This window comes from Ciconia boyciana, chromosome 7 (genome assembly GCF_034638445.1).
Source record: "Ciconia boyciana chromosome 7, ASM3463844v1, whole genome shotgun sequence".
In the NCBI taxonomy this organism is placed as follows: Eukaryota; Metazoa; Chordata; class Aves; order Ciconiiformes; family Ciconiidae; genus Ciconia; species Ciconia boyciana.
In genome coordinates this window covers 32167755-32188052 of record NC_132940.1, presented here as the reverse complement: position 1 = coordinate 32188052, position 20298 = coordinate 32167755, and the positions used below count along the sequence as shown (strand labels likewise).

General features: G+C 51.8%; 1 protein-coding gene across 1 annotated transcript in view; it reads left to right on the top strand.

The window, feature by feature from the left end:
- The window catches only part of PAPPA2 (pappalysin 2), a 93959-nt gene extending 78539 nt beyond the window's left edge, over positions 1-15420 (top strand). Inside the window, exons 21-22 of the mRNA XM_072867218.1 lie at positions 12824-12922; positions 14911-15420. Of these exons, the coding sequence (XP_072723319.1) occupies positions 12824-12922; positions 14911-14985 (174 nt within the window). The 3' untranslated portion in view covers positions 14986-15420. The remainder of the gene's footprint in view (positions 1-12823; positions 12923-14910) is intronic.
- The last annotated feature ends 4878 nt before the right edge of the window (positions 15421-20298 follow it).

Genomic DNA, 20298 nt, shown 5'->3' with positions numbered 1-20298 from the left:
TAGGAACCAACTACCTGAAGTCCCGGCATCTCACAGTAACAGTCACTGTCTTGGCCACCCAAACATGCTTATGGCCAACGTGACCTCTTTCTGTTCCTGGATGCTTGTCATCCCCTTTTACTCTTAGAAAGCAACCCTAGACAGCAGTCTTAGCATACAGGAGGTTAAGCAAGCCAAAATCTTGCAGTGTCCTACCAGAAGATCGAGAGTCCATGCTCTTCATCACCCTTGTAGTCTTTTTAATGCCTTTTCTGCTTTCAATTAATCTTTTATCAGGAATGACCAAGCAGTACATACTCTTCCAGCTGAGGTCTCACCAAAGCCTCTCAACAAAGCTTCCTTGTGCTGGAAATGTCTCTTTTGATAGGACCCAGGACTATATCTGTTATTTCTGTGGCTGCATCTGTCTGGCAGCTCAGAGATATCCTGAGGTCAGCAAGTACACCCAGATCTTTCTCTACTTCCTTTGTTTCCAACTGATGAGCTCCAAGCTAACAGCAGATGTTTTACCATCAGTACAAGAACTTGCCCTTTAATTTTATACAAGTGAATGTCATCCTGTTTCTCTCTCTAGTCCTTTGGGTTATCTAACTATTTGTCAGATATCCTGATCCTCCTCTGTGAAACAATGCCTTCTTCCTCGTTAGCAATTTCGTCAGCACAGGTCTATTTTTAAGGTCACAGTCACTCACTGTAATACTAATGAAGATTCATCCTCAGATAGTTTCTTTCACCCTGATGCTCTCCTTTTTGATACAGCTCAGCCACCTCCTCCCTGTTCTCCTCCTCTTCACTTCTCACGTACATGTCTTTGATTATTCTTTTCATTGGGTTTTCTTTTACGATGCTGCAGGCTGTTAAGGTTGGACTGATAAGCCAAGTCTTCCTAGATAACATTTTTTCACATGAGTTTTATAGTAGTCATTGTCTTTCCATAAAGAATAAGTCTTACCAAAAGTGTCTCATTCAAAGTATTGCTCTGGGAGCTGCTGCTCGGCACTGGGAAGAAGGGAGGTGTTACCAGTCCCCTCGTTTGACCACAGAAAATGCCCTGAATGTTGTTTCCACCTCATCCGCGCTGGCTTGCACCCTCATTCCTATTCCTCTCCTGCCTCCATCCTTGTGACCAAAGGCACTGCAGTTCTCAGGCCATTTCACTTGGGACCCAATCTCTTGCAGCACGTGGAGACAGCGAGAGTTGGGTAGAGATGGAATATAACCTGTAATCTGTCCTTGCCCTATGGTGCCTCCTGACCACACCTCCTTTTCTTGTTCTCCACTTCATTTACTTGCATGAGAAATGTTCTGCCCCTGCTGGGTCTGACATGGTTCAGCTTGACTTGCCATGTCCGTGGGACACCTTAGTCCCAGGTTCCTCCTCATTTCACAGTAATCCCTCACTGGAGGTACCTCCTTTAGGAGCCCAGCCTCTGCTCTCCACTAGGCAGTGAAATGCTGTTCCAGTGGACTGTCCAGGTCACCTCAGGTCTGAGTCACCCCTCGGAGATACCATCGTCTCTCCATTGACTGCCGAGTGCGTGTTGGATGAGGAAGCTTTCTCATCTGGACACCTCAGTGAGGGGAACAACCCTATGTAAGAGAAATCCAGGCCACCTGGCTGCTCATACCGTCTCTCCCTGGTGGAGTCACTTTGGGCTGCGGCATGGCAGCATTAGCCAAGCCTCAACCTCCCCAGCCTCAGCTGGAGCCCTGCCTCACATTGGAAAGTTCAGGTCACTGCGCAATGGTGTTAGAGGAATTCTCACTCATCTTTATCGTACACTGGCAGCGGATCAGCCTGCCTGCTCATCCCTCTTGCTCCTCTCCCCACCTCCCTTCTCTTTCCATTAATCTGGTCGTCCATCTGCCTCCCGGTCTCTCGCTGCGCCTTGCCAAGTTCCCCATCCCCGGAGCATGGAGGCACGTAGTTCAGCGGGTGAAGGAGGGAGGGAGGGATGCAAACCCTTCCAGGAGCCCGTCAGGAATACGAGTTAGCACCGAGAGTGCTTCGCCTCTCAAGGGCCAGTGGAACATCTCATACCCTGCCATCAGTAGAAAAACAGATGGCAGCACTGCGGCGGGGGGGGGGGAGGAGGGGGCTTGGGGCTGGGTGGAGAGGGGAGTGGAGGAGGAGAGAAACCCCTCCTCCCCACCGTGGTTTGGGAGGAGGTGGTCATGGTCCTGGTGGTGCGCTCGGCTGCTGGGAGGGAAGTGTTTGCAGCATCTCCCAAGGGGGGCAGGTTCTCCCAAGCCATCCCAAGGTGACCAGCTCTCAGCTATCCTCTGCCTGTGCCCAAGAGCAAGTGAGGCTGTTGACTTCAGAGGAGGAGACAGCATGCACAATGATCCAGGCTGCTCCCTTGGACTATTCCTGCCATGGTCCAAAACAGTCCGTGCATGAGTGTGGCCAACATTGCCTGCTATAGACCATCTCCTAGTCCATGCAGCTCACCAGCTCTGCACTCCTCTATCTCCCAACGTTGTGCAATGTGCTGACCTTGCCCCCACCTCCAGCTCTGTTTCATCATTGCATGCAAAGGGCTAATTGCAAGGGATTTAAGGCAGCATGCTTTGGACAGACCACCAGTAGGCAGAGCTTCATACTGGTATGGTAGGAGTTGGACAAGATCTACAACAGCTATGGTCTGCCTTGTAGGGTAGCAATTCCTTCCTGATGTGACTTGGTGCCTTCTCTGGTTGACGCTGACTTTGCTGTGCTTTGCTCTGAGCAGCCCTGACTGCATGCTGGGGGAACATGCAGAGACTTTGGCTTGAGGTCTCTGATTCACACCCTGGCTGAAGACAGGCCATACCAGAAAGCTGTCGTGAGCATAAGCTGCTGGGAATTCTTCAGGTCTTTCCCACATGAGGACAAGGTCTTGCTGCCCTTCCGTGTGCTGCTGGTCATGTTATCACGATCATAAAACACTAATCCATTCCCTGTTTTGTGGTTTTCCTGAGGCATTACAATGTAAATGATGAGATAGGGATTGAATTGTGTTTGCAGTTGCAAGTTGTTCTCCAGTCTCTTGATCCAACAGGTAGTGAAGGACCCCAATGGATCCTTGGGTCTTCCCACCAGCATGCACAAAACCCTTGCTTGGCACATCTGTGGCTTGTGTCCAGCATTTTTCAGCCAGAGTTAACCCCTTTGAAGGCATATGCAATAAGGACAGCACGAAGTCTCATCTAAAATCAGGGTCCCACTGTGCTTTAATGTGATGGGAGACAGGGTGCGACTTGCTCCCTGGGCGAAGTGCTGCAGCCAGGGTCCAGCTGTAGGCAGCTGCCTCTGCTCCTCACTATCGATGGGGCTGGTGCCCTTTGATTGCCCCTCCTCCCGGATGCAGGAGCTCTGATTTTGTACCATGGCAAAGCTCAGTGCAGGAAACCAGGCAGAAACATGATGCTGGTGGGATGCTCCACTCTGGGAAAGAGATCCTCTTCTGTTCTCCTGGGGCTTAAGGCAATGAGGACTACAGGCATACCAGCTTCTCCAAGGAGACTCTCTAGAGCAATAGGTATCTCACCATGGCCAGAATGTAGTTACCCTCTTGTCATGCTCACATCATCATTATCTCATCTCCTGTCCCCATGGAGGCGTTTCATGACACCTTTATCCAGTCTGCACTCTTCTTCTGTCTGCCATCTGGCTTTGAAAATGTGGAGAGGATCCTACTGGATGTGACTGCTGTTCTTGTAAGCAGGCAAGAGGCAGACCATGTGACTGCTATTCCTTCAGGAGTCTCACCAAAGCCTATGAGCCCATGTGATGCAGGTGACCAAACAGGACTCGATGACTTGCCCTAGATTCTGGTACATTAAAATTTTGGATAGTACACGATGTGTTGGCCTCCACATCTCAAGAGGACACAGCAGAATTGGAAAAAGCAATCAAAATGATTAAGGGAATGCCACAGCTTCCCTTCAAGGAGACCCTAAAACAGCTGGGACTCTTCAGTTTGGAGAGCAGAAGACTGCTGGAGTTTTGCCAAGTCAGAGGTGCTGGATAAGATGAATGCAGAACTGGGAAGCACTCACTAAGACTGGCAAGCGGGTTGTTTCAAACAGGTGAAGAAAAGTACTTTGGACACAGTGAGCACTGAACTCTGAAACTGGGTGCCATGTGAGGCTGCAGGGGTGAGTAGTAGCTTTAAGTTCAAAAAGGGATTAAACAAATTAGTGGACATCAGGTCCACAAACAGATACTGAAAGGACCAGGCAGGGCTATACTGTCCGCCCATGCCTAAGGCAGCAAGTGTCAATAGTGGGGGAGTACAAGGAACATGAACTGCAGGTAGTGGTCACTTCTGGATCAGACCTGGCCCATGACCTGTGAGGACAAAGCCCTTCATGCTGGGGAGGTGGAAGATAAGATGAGGAGCTCTCTACATACCTGCAGGGTATATTTTCATGGTGCTCTTGGCATGAGCAGCACAGGCTGCTTAGTATGGGATACAGCCTTTCAGTGGATGAGCCCAAAGAAATTTATTCCTCTTCCAAAAATCCCAGTTGAGGCATACTTTTCCTAAACTATGAAAAGAACTCTGTCCCCTGCACACACGTGGATCTCTGTCCCCTGCACACACATGGAGTGTGATTGTAGAAACCTAATTTTCTTAAGAGACAAAGCAAACAGAGGGAAACAAAATGATCACACACCAGCATGGTGCAGGGACAGGCTTACAGAGCCCCAAAAGATGGGAGCCTTTTGGCACGGGTAGGACCACAGCATCCAGGCACCACACCAGTGGTGGTGGAGACCCAAAGAGGTGGAAGCAGCCTCTGCTCCCCCAACCCATGGCTGTGCAGGCTGGCCTGCACTTAGGATACCCCAACCTATGGCTACTTCTCTGCCCTCTCCAGCTCAGGTGCCATCCCTCCATCCCTGTCCACGTCCCACTTTCCCCTCTCCCAGCGGTCACAGTCGTGGAGCCGGTGACACAGACAGAGGGAGTGGAAAGACACTGAAAGCACCCGCTGAAATAAAAATCAATGAGTCGCTTCTGATAATAAACAAACATCCCCAAGCATAACCCAGCCAACTGCTCTTCCAACACGAATATTCATTCCCCTCCAGCCCCTTCATCTGTCGTATATTGTTTTTCTTTCTGTTTAAGATCTGTAACAAGAACTTGGCAGAAACCAGATACAAGTGGGTCAGGAGGCCCTCGTGGTTTTCAGGGCTTGTTTTCCATAACCCGTTCTATCCTGCAACATACTTTGCACAAACGGCTTGGCAGGAGATCTAATCCATGGCAGCAGGCAAGCTGCTGAGGGCAGGATCGCAGGCTGGTGCTCGTGGCATGGGAAGTCCTGGCTTCTCTCGTGTGCGCAGCAGCCACCCTGGGAATGGTCATTGCTGGGGACCCATCTCTGGGAGCCACCGTGCTTGCCAGGAGTGCTATCGACACCTGGCATCTTCCTGTGCTCCCCTTGGCTTGTTCTTTCCTGCTTCTGGTTTTCTTCTCCTGTTAGCACTGAGATCAGGGTGTAAAAAGGATGAAGCTAAGGACCCTGCCGTGAATAGATCATGGACAGAGATGTTTTTATGGAAGCAAAGACTTGTTCTGATGTGGTGTTTATCTACACCAGCTTTCCATTCCTTTCTTTACTCTTGTCCCCGAGGACTGTGCAAAGCCCTTTCCAGATCACTGTCTGCTGAGACATGGGGTCCCTGAGGAACAAGATGCAGAGCAGGACAGGGGAGAAGAAAAACACCCCCATTCAGTACCCCAAAGTGCCACATGCTCAATTCTGCAGCAGCAGTGTGTCCAAACCGAATCCTGGCCTGGGACACAGAAGCACTTTCAGACACCATGAAGGCAAAGACCTGCTCTCCCAGTATGGCCATCTACAGCAGCATTCAGGCATCTACAGCAGCAATCTAACCTCTGTGCTCTTCATCCCCCTTCAGACACTGATCCTGTCCAAACTCAATCCAGACTGATGCAAACGAGGCCCAGATGTTTGCAGGAAACCCATGTCCAAAGGACACCCTTTGTCCCGAAGAACACCTAGAGCTGCATACCAAGATGGCTGGAAGCTTGGCTGTTGCTTGCCTTGGGCATGGCAGTACAGGTGATGGCACATAGGCTGAAAGCAGACAGCAGGATGCTGCCTTCCAGCCTGTCACCCCTTCCTTGAAACATTCCTTAGAGTGTGTGGCATACTTTCTCAAGCAACAAGCCTCTGTTTTCTTACTGAGGCCTGGGGAGAAGGATGTTGGAGCTGGAGCTGAAGACCTGAGATGTGATGAAAGCAGTCTGCACGCTGAGCTGACAAGTGAGTGGCTCAGGGACACCAGCAAGCTTGGAAACAACTGATATTTCTCCATTTTGCTTTCTAGCCATGTCTGAGGTGATGGGGCAGGTCCATGATGTCTCCTAGCAAGCCATCCTGCAGGCATGTGGCTCCAGGGGACAGCTGCCATGGTTCAAAAGGAGCACAGGAACAGCTCAGGGGACACAAGCTAGGAGATGTTAAAATGGTGGATGACGTGCTGGGTTTGTAGCAATTTATTCCTCTTTTCTTCAGGCCATTTGGTCCCAGGTGCCTCTTGCCAAATTTTTAGGGCTCTCTTCATCTGAGCGGTGCTCACCCTGCCTCCCTCGCTGCAATAGGCCAGGTAGTGCTTGCTTGCTGCTCAGAATGGCTCAGGGCAGCGAGGCATCCCAAAAAGCTTTTTGAGCAGAAGCCAGCCCTGTTCCCTTTCTGTCCCTCTCTGTGTTTTTTAGAGCTGATTTCCTCCTTGCGTGCTGGAGAGCCTCAGGAAGGAGAGAGGGAAAGTGAATGTGCCTGGGGTGTTCGGGGGGGAGGAAAAAAAAAATAAAATAAAAGAGACACTGCAACAGAGAAAGGGCCAAGAAAAATATTTAATCCAAACAATGAACATTGTCGTTTCCTCCCACAGTCTGCATTCCCAGTCAACTTCCCTGGGCAAGCAGGGGGAGCCAAGAATGGCCGGGCTCCCTGCCTCGCCAGCATGAGTGTGTGTGTATGCAAGGAAAGGGATGTGTCCTGAGGACACTGTGCTATAGCATCGCTTTAACTAGCTCCTGCTGCATCTGTGGCTGAAGGGACTGACACCAGCCCATTTTCTGTAGGGAAACAGTGGTTTGGAGTGATGTTGGAGGGATGCGGACAGGGATGGGAGGGGGAATTTCCAGGGACCCAAGCTGGGGTGGTGAATGCATAGGGGCTTTAAGTGAACCAGACTTTTAACAAGGCTTTGGGTACTCTTCAAGTCCTCCCAGGGACCTCCCAGAGACCTCCCAGAGCTTTCTGAAACATCTTGGCTAGTGGCTGAGGTGGGAAGGAAGGAAGGAAGGAAAGGCATCTGGCGGGTAGAAGCTGCCTTCTGCCTATCCCTGGCCAAGGGCTGCTGCAGCTTCTTCATGCTTTCCTTTCCCCACGCACCCCTGCCTGTTCCGCCCTGCCACATGCAGTGGCTTTTGCCTGGGATGTGGCTTCTCTTGCACGTCTTAGACCCCTGAAGTTGCAGCAGTCTCCAGCCCTGGGGCAGTTCAATGTATGTGTCCCACGGTTCTGTGAGCCCTGGTTTGGGCTGACATCCCTCTCCTGCCAAATGGGCAGCAGTTTCCAGCTGTGCTAGGTGAGGCCCTGGCCCTGGCTACTGCTGCTTTCTTGTTTCTGGTGCTGAGGACATGCTGATGCCTTTGGGGGCTTGCTCTTGAAGACCCTGCAAGGTGGTGGCTCCTGGAAGACCATGGGCACAGTGAGGGGAGACATTTCTCCAGCAGAGGTTTATCATGGAGTCCTGTCCCTGTCTCCCTGCCACACTGTCTCCCTCCTGTCTCCTGTCTCCGACTGATCTTTCCATCACTGATGACTCATGCATCGCAAGAGCAGAGTTAACAGCAGTGAAGCTGATGCATGAGGCGTGGGTCTGACAGCATGGCAGCTTTTCCAAGGCCTGTCTCCCCTGCTGAAATGATGGTTCCCCTGTTCCTCTGGGGCTGCTTTGAGAGCGACAGCTGAGAAGGATGAAGGCACCTGGAATTCCTTGGCTGCAGGGTCGCACATGGTCATCTCAGTGTGCAAAGGGTCCGAGGCTGATGCCCAAAATACTGATGCCCAAAGGAAAGGATGAAAGGACAGCAAAATCCGTGCTGACTTAGAAGCAGCATGAAAGCAAACTATGCACCCTCCTTGGATGGGATCAGCACAGTTGCAAAGCCCAGGACCCTGCACAGCCTCCCGAAGGCTGGGGGGAAAAGATTTGCTTATTAAGGCTGGACTTTATCCCCTGAAACTGGGATCTGGGCTTTCTCTAGCTATGGGCAGACTGAAGTCGCAAGCACTTTCCATCCTAGCAGCAGCGCAGGAGAGCCTTTCAGCTCTTCAGTTACACAACTGGCCAGGTGCACGCTGAATTTTTTTTCTTTTTTCCACCTTCCTCTGAAGCATCTGGAATGGGTCATTGCCAAAAGCAAGGTACCAGGCCTTCAGGTCTGTTCAACCAGAGCAAAACCTGCATTCCTGGGAAATAATGTTCATCAAGTGCCCATGACGCAGCAGCAAAATATGTACAGTACTGATGGCATCTGTGATTTATTCTTTGTGCTCCATCTTTCCCTCACTCTGTCACACCCTTTCACGCTCTTTCACAGTGAATCAACCTACATATAAGGTGGATTCGAAGAAAAGTGTCTGGACCCTGCCCGCCTCCCCAGTGGCACTGGGGGCTCCCTGCCAAGCAGGACACCAGCTTCGGGGAGGGAGCCAGCCAGCTTGGCCCTGGCCCTGGGGACTCTGCAGGGACCATGGAAAAAGGCCACGCACAGATGCTGCTACCTGCATGGCATCTTCTGGCAGCCTCCAGAGAAACAGCACTGCCGACCCCTCTGAGATGCTTCTGCCCAGGATGTGGCGGGATCTAACCAGTCCTTTCTCACATCCTTTATTTGCCTGTAATATTTTTCCCTCTTTTTTTTTTTTTTTTTAACTTAATTTTTTCTTTTTTCATTAGTGCCTATTCCCGGCTCTGAGACCATGTGGTTTTTTTAGCCTATTTAAATTGCCAAGCACTTGATCCGCGGTTACTATTTTTATGCCGGCAGCGCAGGGCTCTGGCCTGGTGGTGCCAGATGCTGCACCTCCACGTGCTAACACATGCCCCACTGAAGCTCCTGTCTGAATAAACAAGGAAGACGGATGGCATGAGCAGGGAGATTCACTGACACAGCCTGGCTCGCTAGCTGCCTTGGTGGCATGCTGCCTAGCCGAGTAGCTCCCTATCACTTAACGCGGCACAGAGCGGTGGCAGCAATTACCTCATTAATTTTTTCCCAGTTTATCTCAGCCATTCGAACCAGCCCTTTTTCCCCCCGTGCTGGATGATGCATATTCTGGTGAATGAAATGCAGCTGGCCATTTCCCCAAATCACATCCATTGCCTTCGCATGGCACAGTTGGCCATTGGTGTGGGGTTTTTTTCCTGCTAGCATCTTAAAACATCGTTGGGTGTTTCTGCGAGTCACCAACATGGGCAAACCTCCCTCCTCCCACCACTGGCATTGCCTTCTGCAGAGCCAAACAGCTCAAGCACAGGCTGAACAGAGTCTGTACGGGTTTTCCTTTCTCACGTCACCTGCTCTTAGTATTGCATTGCCTGTGTCCGCCCTTGTTGTGACTCTTGCAAGACCAAAATGAGACCGATACAAGTACGAGGGTGCCTGTGCCCTCAAGGGTGACCCACCAGCACCTTACTTTGCTCTTTCTGCTTGCAAAGATGAAACCAGCTGAAAATGCTTGGCAAAGCAAAGCAACAGGATTCACTGTGTTCTCCACGCGCTGGGCGAGGAGTAGGGACAGCGGTCCCCGAACCCTGCACCTGGCTCTCTTGAGCCTTGAGTCCAATTAGTCATTTTTTATTTTCCCCTCATATGTTTTTCCAATGTAATTTGGAACATGAGTCGTTAAGTTTCCCCAACAAGTGTTGCCATAGGAGCCTGTATTTGTTTAGGGTGGGGTACGGGCTCCAGCGGGTTGAGAGGAGGGGGCAATTAGCCCTGATAGGTGTAGAGAGAAACTGAGAGCTTCTCCTTCCCCATCTTGTCCTTGTCTCTGTCTCTGTCCTCCCCCTGCCTTGCACACAAGATCTGGAAACGATTTCAGACCTGTGCAGCCGGGATGGGCAACCCCCCCCATAATTGTATGGAAACTACCGAAGCGGCGAGTGTTGTTTTGCCAGTGAGTCATGACATATGGAGCAAAGCTCAAGGAAAAACTCCACCGCGTGGAAGGCTGCAAAAGCAAATCACACCCAGAAGAGCTCTTCCCTGCCAGCGGCCCTCGCCAGTCCCTGCCTGCATCCCTGCACCGGCCAGCCCCAGCATCCCTGCCCTGGCCCTCCCAGTGCTCAAAGCTGCTTCGTGGCTCGGAGATCTTCTTTGATCACTATCATTTAAGACCCACTGATGCTTTTCAATGGAAGAGAAGTGTTAACCCTTGGCCTTGGTGAAGTTGTACCCTGGTCTCCTCTGGACATGGTTTGTGACAGCAATGATGGGAACCAAATCCTTTCTTGTTTTTGAGTGAGCTGCCTAACCTGACTGTGCCTCAATTTCACAGCTGTAGGAAGGTGTGCTCTTTCTTCTTTTGTGAGATCTTCCAGGCAAATGCAATCTCTCTGTGGCTGCCTGGATTTGGCCTGGGGACTGTGGTACTGGTAGCACAGACAGACTCAGTGGTTTGCCATAATCCCTGCTGCTACTTTCTTAAGTGACATTAGCCTGCATTGAGCCCATTTCTGTTCCTTGTGAGTCATGATGACGAAAAGCCACATTGGTTCCCTGGTTTTGGCATGGCTTTTTTGTGTGAATTATTGGCATTATCACCAGTCCCGCATGTTGGCTTTGGCACAGTGGATGCAGGGCTGTCGCAGTGTGGTGACATTTTTCAGCTGGCTGTCATTCGCTTTAACGGTGCTACAGGTGAGTATCCATCAAAGGCTGGGTCCAGGTATTTTCTGAAGTATATTTCCCCCGGGTTGTCGTTTGGGGCCACCAGATCCAGTGAAACAGGTCGTCTGCTTCCATGAGCAAAGGGGTGGCCAGGTTTCCACCAAGAGCCCTTTCTGATGACAGCAGTCCTCCTGGAGGTTGGCCAGGGTTGCTGGGCCAGTAGCTACCATCACAGAGCCTACTGTGATGATTAATGATTATTAGTGATTACTAATCTGTTGGTTATGAATGGCCTCTCCGTTCTGTTAGCACATTCGGTTGTTGCTTGGCACTGCTGATGTGTATCTGTGATAAATAAACCTCGGCTGCAGATTGTTCCTGACTAGTTCATTGCAAGTGCTTCACATGCACATCGTTTGGTTGCACCAGTCACACAGCATTGTTTCGGAGCTCTAGTTGGCTGCTTCTCAGCCCCAGTTGCTTGTTTCTCTTCTCTGATCAGATGACTCATGTAACTGAACAACAATAAAATGGATTTCTGAATGGCTGCTTGTGCCATTTAACATTTCTGGACAGAAAGCTATTCTGCTGCAATAGCTTTCTGTTTCCACGTTAGAGCTGAAAGTAAAGAAGGCTTGTTAATGATGGAGCATTTATCTGAGCTGCACCAAGGCAATCTGGGCTCTGCAAATCCCCAGCTGTCCAGGCAGACCTGACGGTGCACCAGAGGGCACTGGGCTGTGCCATGCAAAGAGGAACCACCATTATTTTGGCAACACAAAATCCCCCACCACGCAACCGTACGATTTCCTTACAGAGGGTGTGATTTGGGCCATGAAGAAGAGAAATGAGGAGGAAGATGGCCAAGACTGAAGCTGGAAGGTGGCCACATTGCCAATATTTCTGGTCATCAGTAGGCTGGTGCCCTCTCTGCTCAATCCAGAGTTGGATTTTGCCTGCAGGGAGCTAGTGCTTAATGAAGATCCCTTCTGTTTGTCCCAGCTGGCCACCAGATAAGTAGCATTGTAGTCCAACCTGGCCAGCTTTGGTGGAGCCATGTACTGTGGACAGGGCTAGAGCCTCCAGTGGAGAGTCTAGAGGAATGTGGGGACATGTTCCCTGGGGTAAGAGCCAGAGCAAGAGCATTCTGGAAAAGGCATAGTCCTTGCAACCAGTGCTTGCCAGTGCTTGGCTTGGCTTGAGTGCAAGTACTTTTGGAAGACTCCTGACTTTGCTGAACCTTTCTCATAGTCCAAGGAGGATAAAACACCTGCCTTCCTAAGACTGATCCTCTAGCAGGATGCTCTATTGATCCTCATAACAGCCTCTCTGTACTTAGCTGCCCAAGCCAGGCCACCAAGCTCAACTTCAGAGTCAAGCTCTTTGGGATGAGGGGTGTTGGAGAGAAGAGTTGGGTCAGCTTCTTACAGAGCCCTGCCCCAGCTGTGAACATGCAGAGAGCTGGATTACAGTGGAGACACATGAGAGTGGTGTGAGAAGGTGGATGAGCAGATGAGGTGGTGAACTCAGTCCTAGTTGGGTGGCAATGGACTCTATGGAGAAGCACTGAGTGAGATGGGAATGAGGACTTGTGGCATTCAGGTTGGGGCCCTCCCTAGCGATGTGAATTTGCTTTCTTGCTTCCTGACACCGTTCCCTGATCTTTGAGCTACAGCTGCTGCCCTTCGAGCACCCACTACTCCATACACACCAGCTGGGATACCAGTCTTTTGGTGCCCTTTGGCTTTGAAGAAGGGGTTGTGTATGGTGGAACTGGGCCTTGGCCCTTACCAGAGGTGCACAGGGGCCTTGCTGAGGACCTGGGATCTCTGCTTTTGGGGGCAACCTTATGCTTTTGAATAACCCTTTCAGCAAAGACTAATTTCTCTCTCTAGCCCTTCCAAGCAGACGGCTGGTGCGATACCATCAACAACCGGGCATACTGCCAGTATGACGGGGGTGACTGCTGCTCCTCCACACTGTCCTCCAGGAAGGTAAGTGAGCCTCTTCTGTGGTGCTGGCCAGGATTTATGATTAAGTGGTGACTGCTAGCCATGCTCTTTGGCTTTGCTGACTGTAGAACTGAGCCTGCAATGCAATTCTCCCACGAACGGAGAACAAATCCATGATTTTAATCCAAAGCCAGCTGAAGATGATAGACATCATCCCACTGATTAACAGTGGGGTTTGGACTCGGGCCAGCGGGACTGAAAGCTCAGCCCAGCTCCCACTGAGGTTCATGGGATTCCCTCTCGTTTTGGGAAACAAGTCCCAAAGAAATGACTTCCATAGGACATAGTGCTAGCCATGGTGACTCAGAAGTCACCTTGTCGTATAACTGAGCAATCTCAGAGGATTTTTGGTATGGTCCATTGGCATCTGCTATGGGCTGTCTTTCCCTCCTAATTCTCCTGGGGAGGCAAGGAGGGAGGAATAGCATAGAGGGAGCAACTTGGTGTTGGGGTTGCACAGACCCTTCTTTGTCTCCCATCACAACCTCCCCTCCCAACTAACTTGCTATCCAGCACTCACAGCCCATCCTTCCTAAGCATATCCAACAGCAAAACAAATCATAGGGCATGAGATAATTTCTCACTGCAAAAATATGTGAATTTGGATCTTCTCATCTTTGTTGTGGAGCTTGAATCATTTTTCCTTTCATCACACATACACACAGAGAAAAGGAAAAATAAAATCCTGGGAAGATCCAGTTGAGATAGGAGAGAAAAGGCTTTACACCCAAGTGATGAGTGAAACCTCCACAGCGATATCATGACATCTTGGAGCAAGGCATGGCTCTCAGGAGGTCTGAGACATCTGGATCTCTGGCCAAAATAAAGGATGGGTTTGCAGTGGAAGGTGCGTGGATTCAGTCCCATGGCTCTCAGGAGACCCAGCCCCAGCTCGCATCCCCCACAGGTCCCAGATCTCCCACAGCACAAGCCTCTAGCATATCTCTGTTAAGGCAGATGCAGGAATATGGGGTTTAAACACCAAAAAACCACTCCAGCCTCTCACTGGCCTAGGCTGTGAAAAATCAGATGTGCTTCCACAGTAAGAAAAACTCCTGGCTCTGAGCCTGGTGTGTATAAAACCTCTGGAGGAAACTGTTTTCTCAGCTCCCATGGCCCATGACTGGGCAACTGTCAACCAGGAGCCAGATGCTCTGCTGGTGCCCTCCCATCTTGCTCTGCTGCCACTAGCTAAGGTGACATAAGCATGCTCGGCCACATATAGTTGTTGTAGAGAAAGCAATGTGCAATGAGCCTCTCTACCTGCATGGGATGTCTCAAAGCAGCACAGCTTGTGGGTGGCTCTAGACGGACCCACTGCCTGCCCCACTGAAGGCCATTCCTGCTCACACAGCTTCCAGCCTGCCTGGGTTATCTTAATCCACTATGCACAAGAACTGTATGCTCCTACGCGGGCTCCATAGTATGGAGGCCAGCCTTTGCAGCTAGGAGCTTGGTTGAGTTCCTCCAAGAGGTACAGAAGATGAGGCTATGCTACCTTCATGCTTTGCTGACCCTGGAAGAGCCAGGAGTAGCTTGAAGGACAGGTCTCTGAGCTCAGACATGGACAAGGAGGGCTTTCTGACAGGGGCCAAAGTAAAACTGAAATCTAGAGGTGCCTCACCACTGCCAGCCCTAGTCCAAATGTCTCACACCCACCAGGGGAGACTTCTCCCCAGGGTTTGACATTTGGGGCACAAGACTCAAGCTGACCCTTGGTTGCAAAATTTGAAACACAAGTTAACTAAAAGGAAACGCTAAGAATAAAACTCAGCTAGGGACAGCTTGTATCAGAGCCCATTTCTCAGTGGGCATGAAGCCTGGCAGTCTCCACAATGCCAACAACATCAGCGCACAGCCCAAAGTGTCTGTCTCTCCGTACCATGGTGGAGAGGGCTTGCAGGAGCATAGGGGTGCCAGGAGCCAGGGATCTCAAAGCAGAGACTTACATCTCCCTTCGGTCCCCCCAGGTGATCCCATTTGCTGCTGACTGTGACCAGGACGAATGCACGTGCCGTGACCCGGCGGCTGAGGAGAACCAGTAGCGGCACCACGAAGGGCTTCTCTCGGTCAGGCGAGCGTCGGAGGAGCGAAGGGGCAGCAACGGGGGCCGCTGGGGAACAGCAGGGTGCGAGGGGGCAGGAGGCTTAAGGAAGAGCCGGGCAGGGGGATGGCGACTGTGCATGGAGGGGACGGGTTGAGGCCACCGAGCAGCCAGTGGGCTGCCGCACAGGAGGGCAGGCCCATGGTGGTCCCCTCCCCATCGCTGCTCCCTCCAAAACCCAGCTGGGACACGAGGGCCCGGTGCACGCTCAAGGGGCTCAGCCAGGGGTCCGGTGCCGCCTCGGCCACATGCTGGGCTGGGCTCCACACCGAGAGTCCAGGCGCTGCCAAAGATGTTTGTCCGGGTCCGATGTCTGGGTGTCTGTCTTTCTTCTGGATTTTGTCACTATTCACCCACCCTCTGCTGTACAGGCTTCTTTTAGCAAGGTCGAGGTAGTTGTGATCTCTCTGCAAATATTTAAACTTAATTATATATATATACATATATATAATATATATAAATATATATTATATTTTCTTTGCTCTTGATGAAGCTGAGAAAGGATATCCTTTGTCACACACCCATGCTGCTGTGAAGTACAAACCATTGGGAAAAGTGCAGGTCGGGGCAGGAGGAGCAGGGAATTTCCCCTTCCTTGCTGAGAGGCAGCTGGAAGGAGGACAGAGAGAGAAGCCAGCACCCAGGCCACACCAGGAGAGAACTCCCCAGGAAGGTGGCGTGGAGGCTGCGACCTCAAGGTGCTCTTGGCATCTTGCAGGCATCAAGTTTTGCCCTTGGGATTTGCCGGTGCTTTGCCTTGCTCTGCTTAGGGTCCTGGGTCAGGATTTTGAGGTTGAGAAGAAACGCTGCTGTGCCCTTGCATCACCCCGACAAGCATGGCAGATTCAGTGAGCATTGCTGCCCCGAAGGGCACTGCAGACGCCTGTCACCTGTTATTTCAGAGCCCTCTGGGAAGGGTTACGTGTCCATGGGGATCGCTGCGTGGTCAGTAGGAGCAAAGACACACAACAGTCCCTCTCTGCCTCGCTTCCCTGGCCACTGCGCACCCAACTAGACAAGGGATGTAGTGGGCAACCCAGAGTAGCTGTGTGATGCTCTGAATGAAGAATGATGAGGTGGTCCTTCTTTTCTTTCCCCACATGTCCTTTCCAAACATGAGCTTCAACAGTGTTGTCAGCAGTTCTCGGAGGAGACCAGACCCTGTAATGCAAGGAGAGACAGGGCCTGAACAACCTGTCAGGAGACTTTGAGCATCACCTTTTCCCACTGAGATTTTCCTTATGACTATCTCTGTGGCCAAGCCCATCACAGTCAACATACAGTTGCTGACTTTCACAAGTCTCTTGCTCCTGTAGGCACTAAGTGAAAATCTTCAAATTCACTTCTAGCCCCAAAGAAGCCCAGCTAGAAACTTTGCCCCCCATAGTTGATTGCCAGAAGCTCAGCTTGGCAGCCTGGACCCAGCCCCATAGAGGCAGCGGGTAGGGAAGGTGCCTGGCTCCAGCTGGGGTTATTGCTGATGGGTTTGTGCTGCAAAGAGGCAGAGAAAAGGGATAGAAAGAGGAGAGCAGAGAAGGCACCGCAGAGCAGGAGCACGGACACCCCGGTGCGCCCCGGTGCAGCCCCGGGCTGGGACCAAGAAACCCAAGGCTGCCCGGCTGCGTCCTCCCGGCATGGCCTGTGCCGGCGGAGCCAGGCCCCAAGCCAGGGTTTCTCCAGCACAAGAGCGATGGAGAGAGGGTGACACAGTGTGGACAGACCGGGGATTTTCAAGGCATCCTTTGGCTTTCGCTAGCTCTCCCCTGCTTTTTGTCAGACACCACCTAAAGTTACGTTTGGCAGAGGACAAGAGTAGGAGCAGAGGTGCCTGGACATCCCACCAGCGTCCAGGCAGGAGATGCCTTGTCCTTCTCCAAGCCCTTTCCTGATCCCAGGTGTGCCCATCGCCCCATGGCAGGTCACGTCCTGCCTGCCCTGGCCTAGGCAGGCATGTGGGGGCAGGGGATGACGATGGCCCCATCTCCTCTTGCAGCAGGGAGACACTGACATTTCTGTTCCCATCATGCACAGGTGACAACACCCGCGGTTTTTCACCCAAATGCACTGTCAGTTTGGCAGAGAGCTGCAATTTTTTGACAGCGATCCATTTTTCAATCAAACTCCCCCCCAAAAAAACCCAAGGAAATTTAAAAAAAAAACCCTTTGAGACTCTTCTGGCCCCAATGCCCCCTAGAAGGTGCAACTCAGGCAGCCCGTCCTGCTCCACCAGCGCAGGGAAGGGGAAATTCAGGGGTCTCAGCACAGCAGGAGCAGGGGACATGGCATCCCCCTGCCCGTGGGGACGGTGGGAATGTGGGATGAGAGTGACATGCAGAGGGAGATGGGAGAATTTCAAGTCCTGGCATCTTGTGATGCCAAACCCTTCCCTGGCTGGTGTCAGCGTTACCTAGATGCCTATGTGTTTAGATGCCAATTTTTTTACCCTTTTGGTGTGAAAATCCTGGTCTCAGCAATGGCTCGTCCCTGCTCACCAGTGGGTGCAGGGAAGGGGCCATGCCCCATGGACAGGGGAACCGGGGGGCCAGAGGTGCTGGCTTGGCTGATAGAGATTTGTACTTCTCATGAACGGATAGCTTCTACGTACCGAAATATCGTTCTTCTATAGCGACACTGAGCGGTTTTTGTCCCCTTTAGGGTTTTATTCACAACGGAGGCTGCTGCTATTTTTATTTTTTTGTACTTGATAATTATTTTTTATAAAAATCTATGAAAAATAAATAATCTTCTCATCCTCCACCTCTTTTGCCTCCTTGCTTCAGCCAAGGTGGGGGCCAGGCTGGGGAAGGGAGGTGGTATGGCTGCTCCCAGCACCCTTGGTCCGACATACCCTCCTCTTCCCCAAACTATGGGTTGTCCCAGCCGCCTCCCAGCAGTCTCCCAGCCCAGTGGGAGACCTCCTTTGGGTTTTGAGTTAAGGACACACACACCTCCAATGCTCTCCCTGTTCAAGGCTGCCACCCAGGCAGCTTTTGCTGTGCCACCAGCTGCGAGAACACTTTCGCAGATGGTCTTCTGCTGCCTATGCGACAAATGGGTCCATTGCTGATCACTTTTTGTAATTAACCCACCTTAAATGTAGGGAAAATGTGCATGTGTGTGTGTGCGTTCACGCACCACCTCCCTGGGGACAGGGAGCAGAGGGTGGCTCATGCCAGACCCAGAGAGACATGCCAAGTGGCATCCTGGCAAGACGGTTAAAACCAAAGACAATCAAAAAAGTTACTTAAAGATTTTGGGAATTATTTTTTTTTTAAGCAACCAGATAAGCTTTGTACATATGGACTGGGAAACACCAAAAAGCCCTGCACAAGCTGGGTGGCAGCCCACAGCGCCCAGGCACCCAGCTCCAGCCTCCCCATCGGATGGTGGTGAGCCCAAGGACCCATCTCCGCTTCAGTGCACCACCAGCATGAAGCATGACAGGGACCGGGGCAAGCTCATGCCATAGTACTAGCTGAATCCCCTCCCATGCACAGCCCCAAATCCAACAAACATCCCATGTCACCAAGGCAGGGGACATTCTGAGGGCCCTCGTGGATTAGGACTTCACTTCAAAGATGCCCACAGCTGCTCTACTCTGCCCTGTTGGCCAAATCAGTGTTTCTGGTGCTCTGGAAAATGGGATTTGCAGCATTCAGTGAAGCGGCCTGTCCCATGGAGCCTGCTGCAGCCACAGCCCTGCATGTCACTGGCCATACCTGGGCAACGCCTCCGGACCAGGGGCACCTGGAGCATCTGGGCCAGGTTTGAAAGTTCCACCACCCCCCATGCTGGAAGGCTATCATGCCAGCGGCACAAGGATGGACAGCATGAGGCTTCTCCCCCTAGGAGTCTTTCCCTGTTGCAATTCCCAATTCCAGTGGCCCCAAGCCAGCCAGGTTTTCCACAGTGCCGGGTACGGAGCCACCGAGCCACGATGGTCCACAGTGGCCACAGCTGGTGGGCACACCTGCAACAGGACTAGCCTGCCCTGTGGATGCTTTCTCGGGCCCGCAGGGTGGTTTACTGAGAGGAAATACTGCTTTTCATACACTTTGGGGAAAGAGGATTACAGGGTTTTTCTCCTTCACCCTGCTGCCTTTTCCACTCTTCAGGTTTTTTTGGTGTATACTTTATGGGTATTTTTTCCCCCCTTTTTTAAGACAGTTTCAACTGAGCAAATAAAATGTCCCTCAAAAAAGTCAGGCTGGTTTCCAAGAGCAGAACAAGCAAGTACAAATGGCAGCTAACAAAATCCAGGCTGCATTTCCAATGGACCTGTTCTGGGAACATTTCAAGCCTCTCCCCCCATCAGACAGGGGCAAGATGGTCCCTCAAGGAGCCCCTTTGCTGTTTTGCAGTTCAGCGCAGGGTTTGAAAAGGCCAAAGCTGTGCTAGGAGCTATTTCTCTTTCCTTTGCCGCGCACCTCGCTTGCAAGTGGTGGAGAAGGTGATTCACAGCTGAGCAAGCAGAAAGACTGGAAAGGACTGAAAAACACAAGCGTTTGCAGTAGTTCAGGGGCTGGGGGGGCTGCTGGACCCCAGGGGGCAATGCCAAGGCTACAAAAAGCAATGAAATCCCAAATTTCCTCCTGCGGGGCTGACCTGAGCATGTTGAGGGCCCCAGAGAGGAGTGATGGGCTGAGAAAATGTCAGGAAAAGCCCCTAACACAGGATGCCTGGTGCTGCCTTGGTGGCTGGGTGAGAAGGGAGCACCTGGGGACAAGGAGCTGCCCCCGTCAGCCCCAGTGCAGCTGGGTGCATTGCACAGCCCTCCCTCCTCACCACAGCTGGGGTGTCCTTGGCAATCCGAGCCATGTGTACCCAGCCCTGATTGAAACAAGCTGAGGTGCTTTGGTTTTGTGTTGCTGCTGGAAGCAAGCAAGGCCCCAGCAAGCCCTCGGTCCTTCTGGCTGCCTGCACTGGAGTAGCTGGGGATGTACAGGGGCAGGCAGGCAGGGCTGCGGGCACGGCTACCTCCAGTGCTGGCCCTTGCACCTTGTCCGGGGGGTTGGGGATGCACCATGGCCGGGGGATGCACCATGGCCGGGGGATGGAGATGCCCAAAAGCCGAAGGGGGTGTACTCCTGCTGGGGACAGTCAACTCATCCTGAGTCTCCCTCCTGGTTATCTTTGATTTCCATTGTCGTGTCTTTAAATCCCACTCCCTCACGTCTTTAAACCCTGCTCCCTCTTCTTGCAGCCATCTCTGATGGCCACATGCCTCCCTTTGCTCCACACCGGCCTCTCCTTC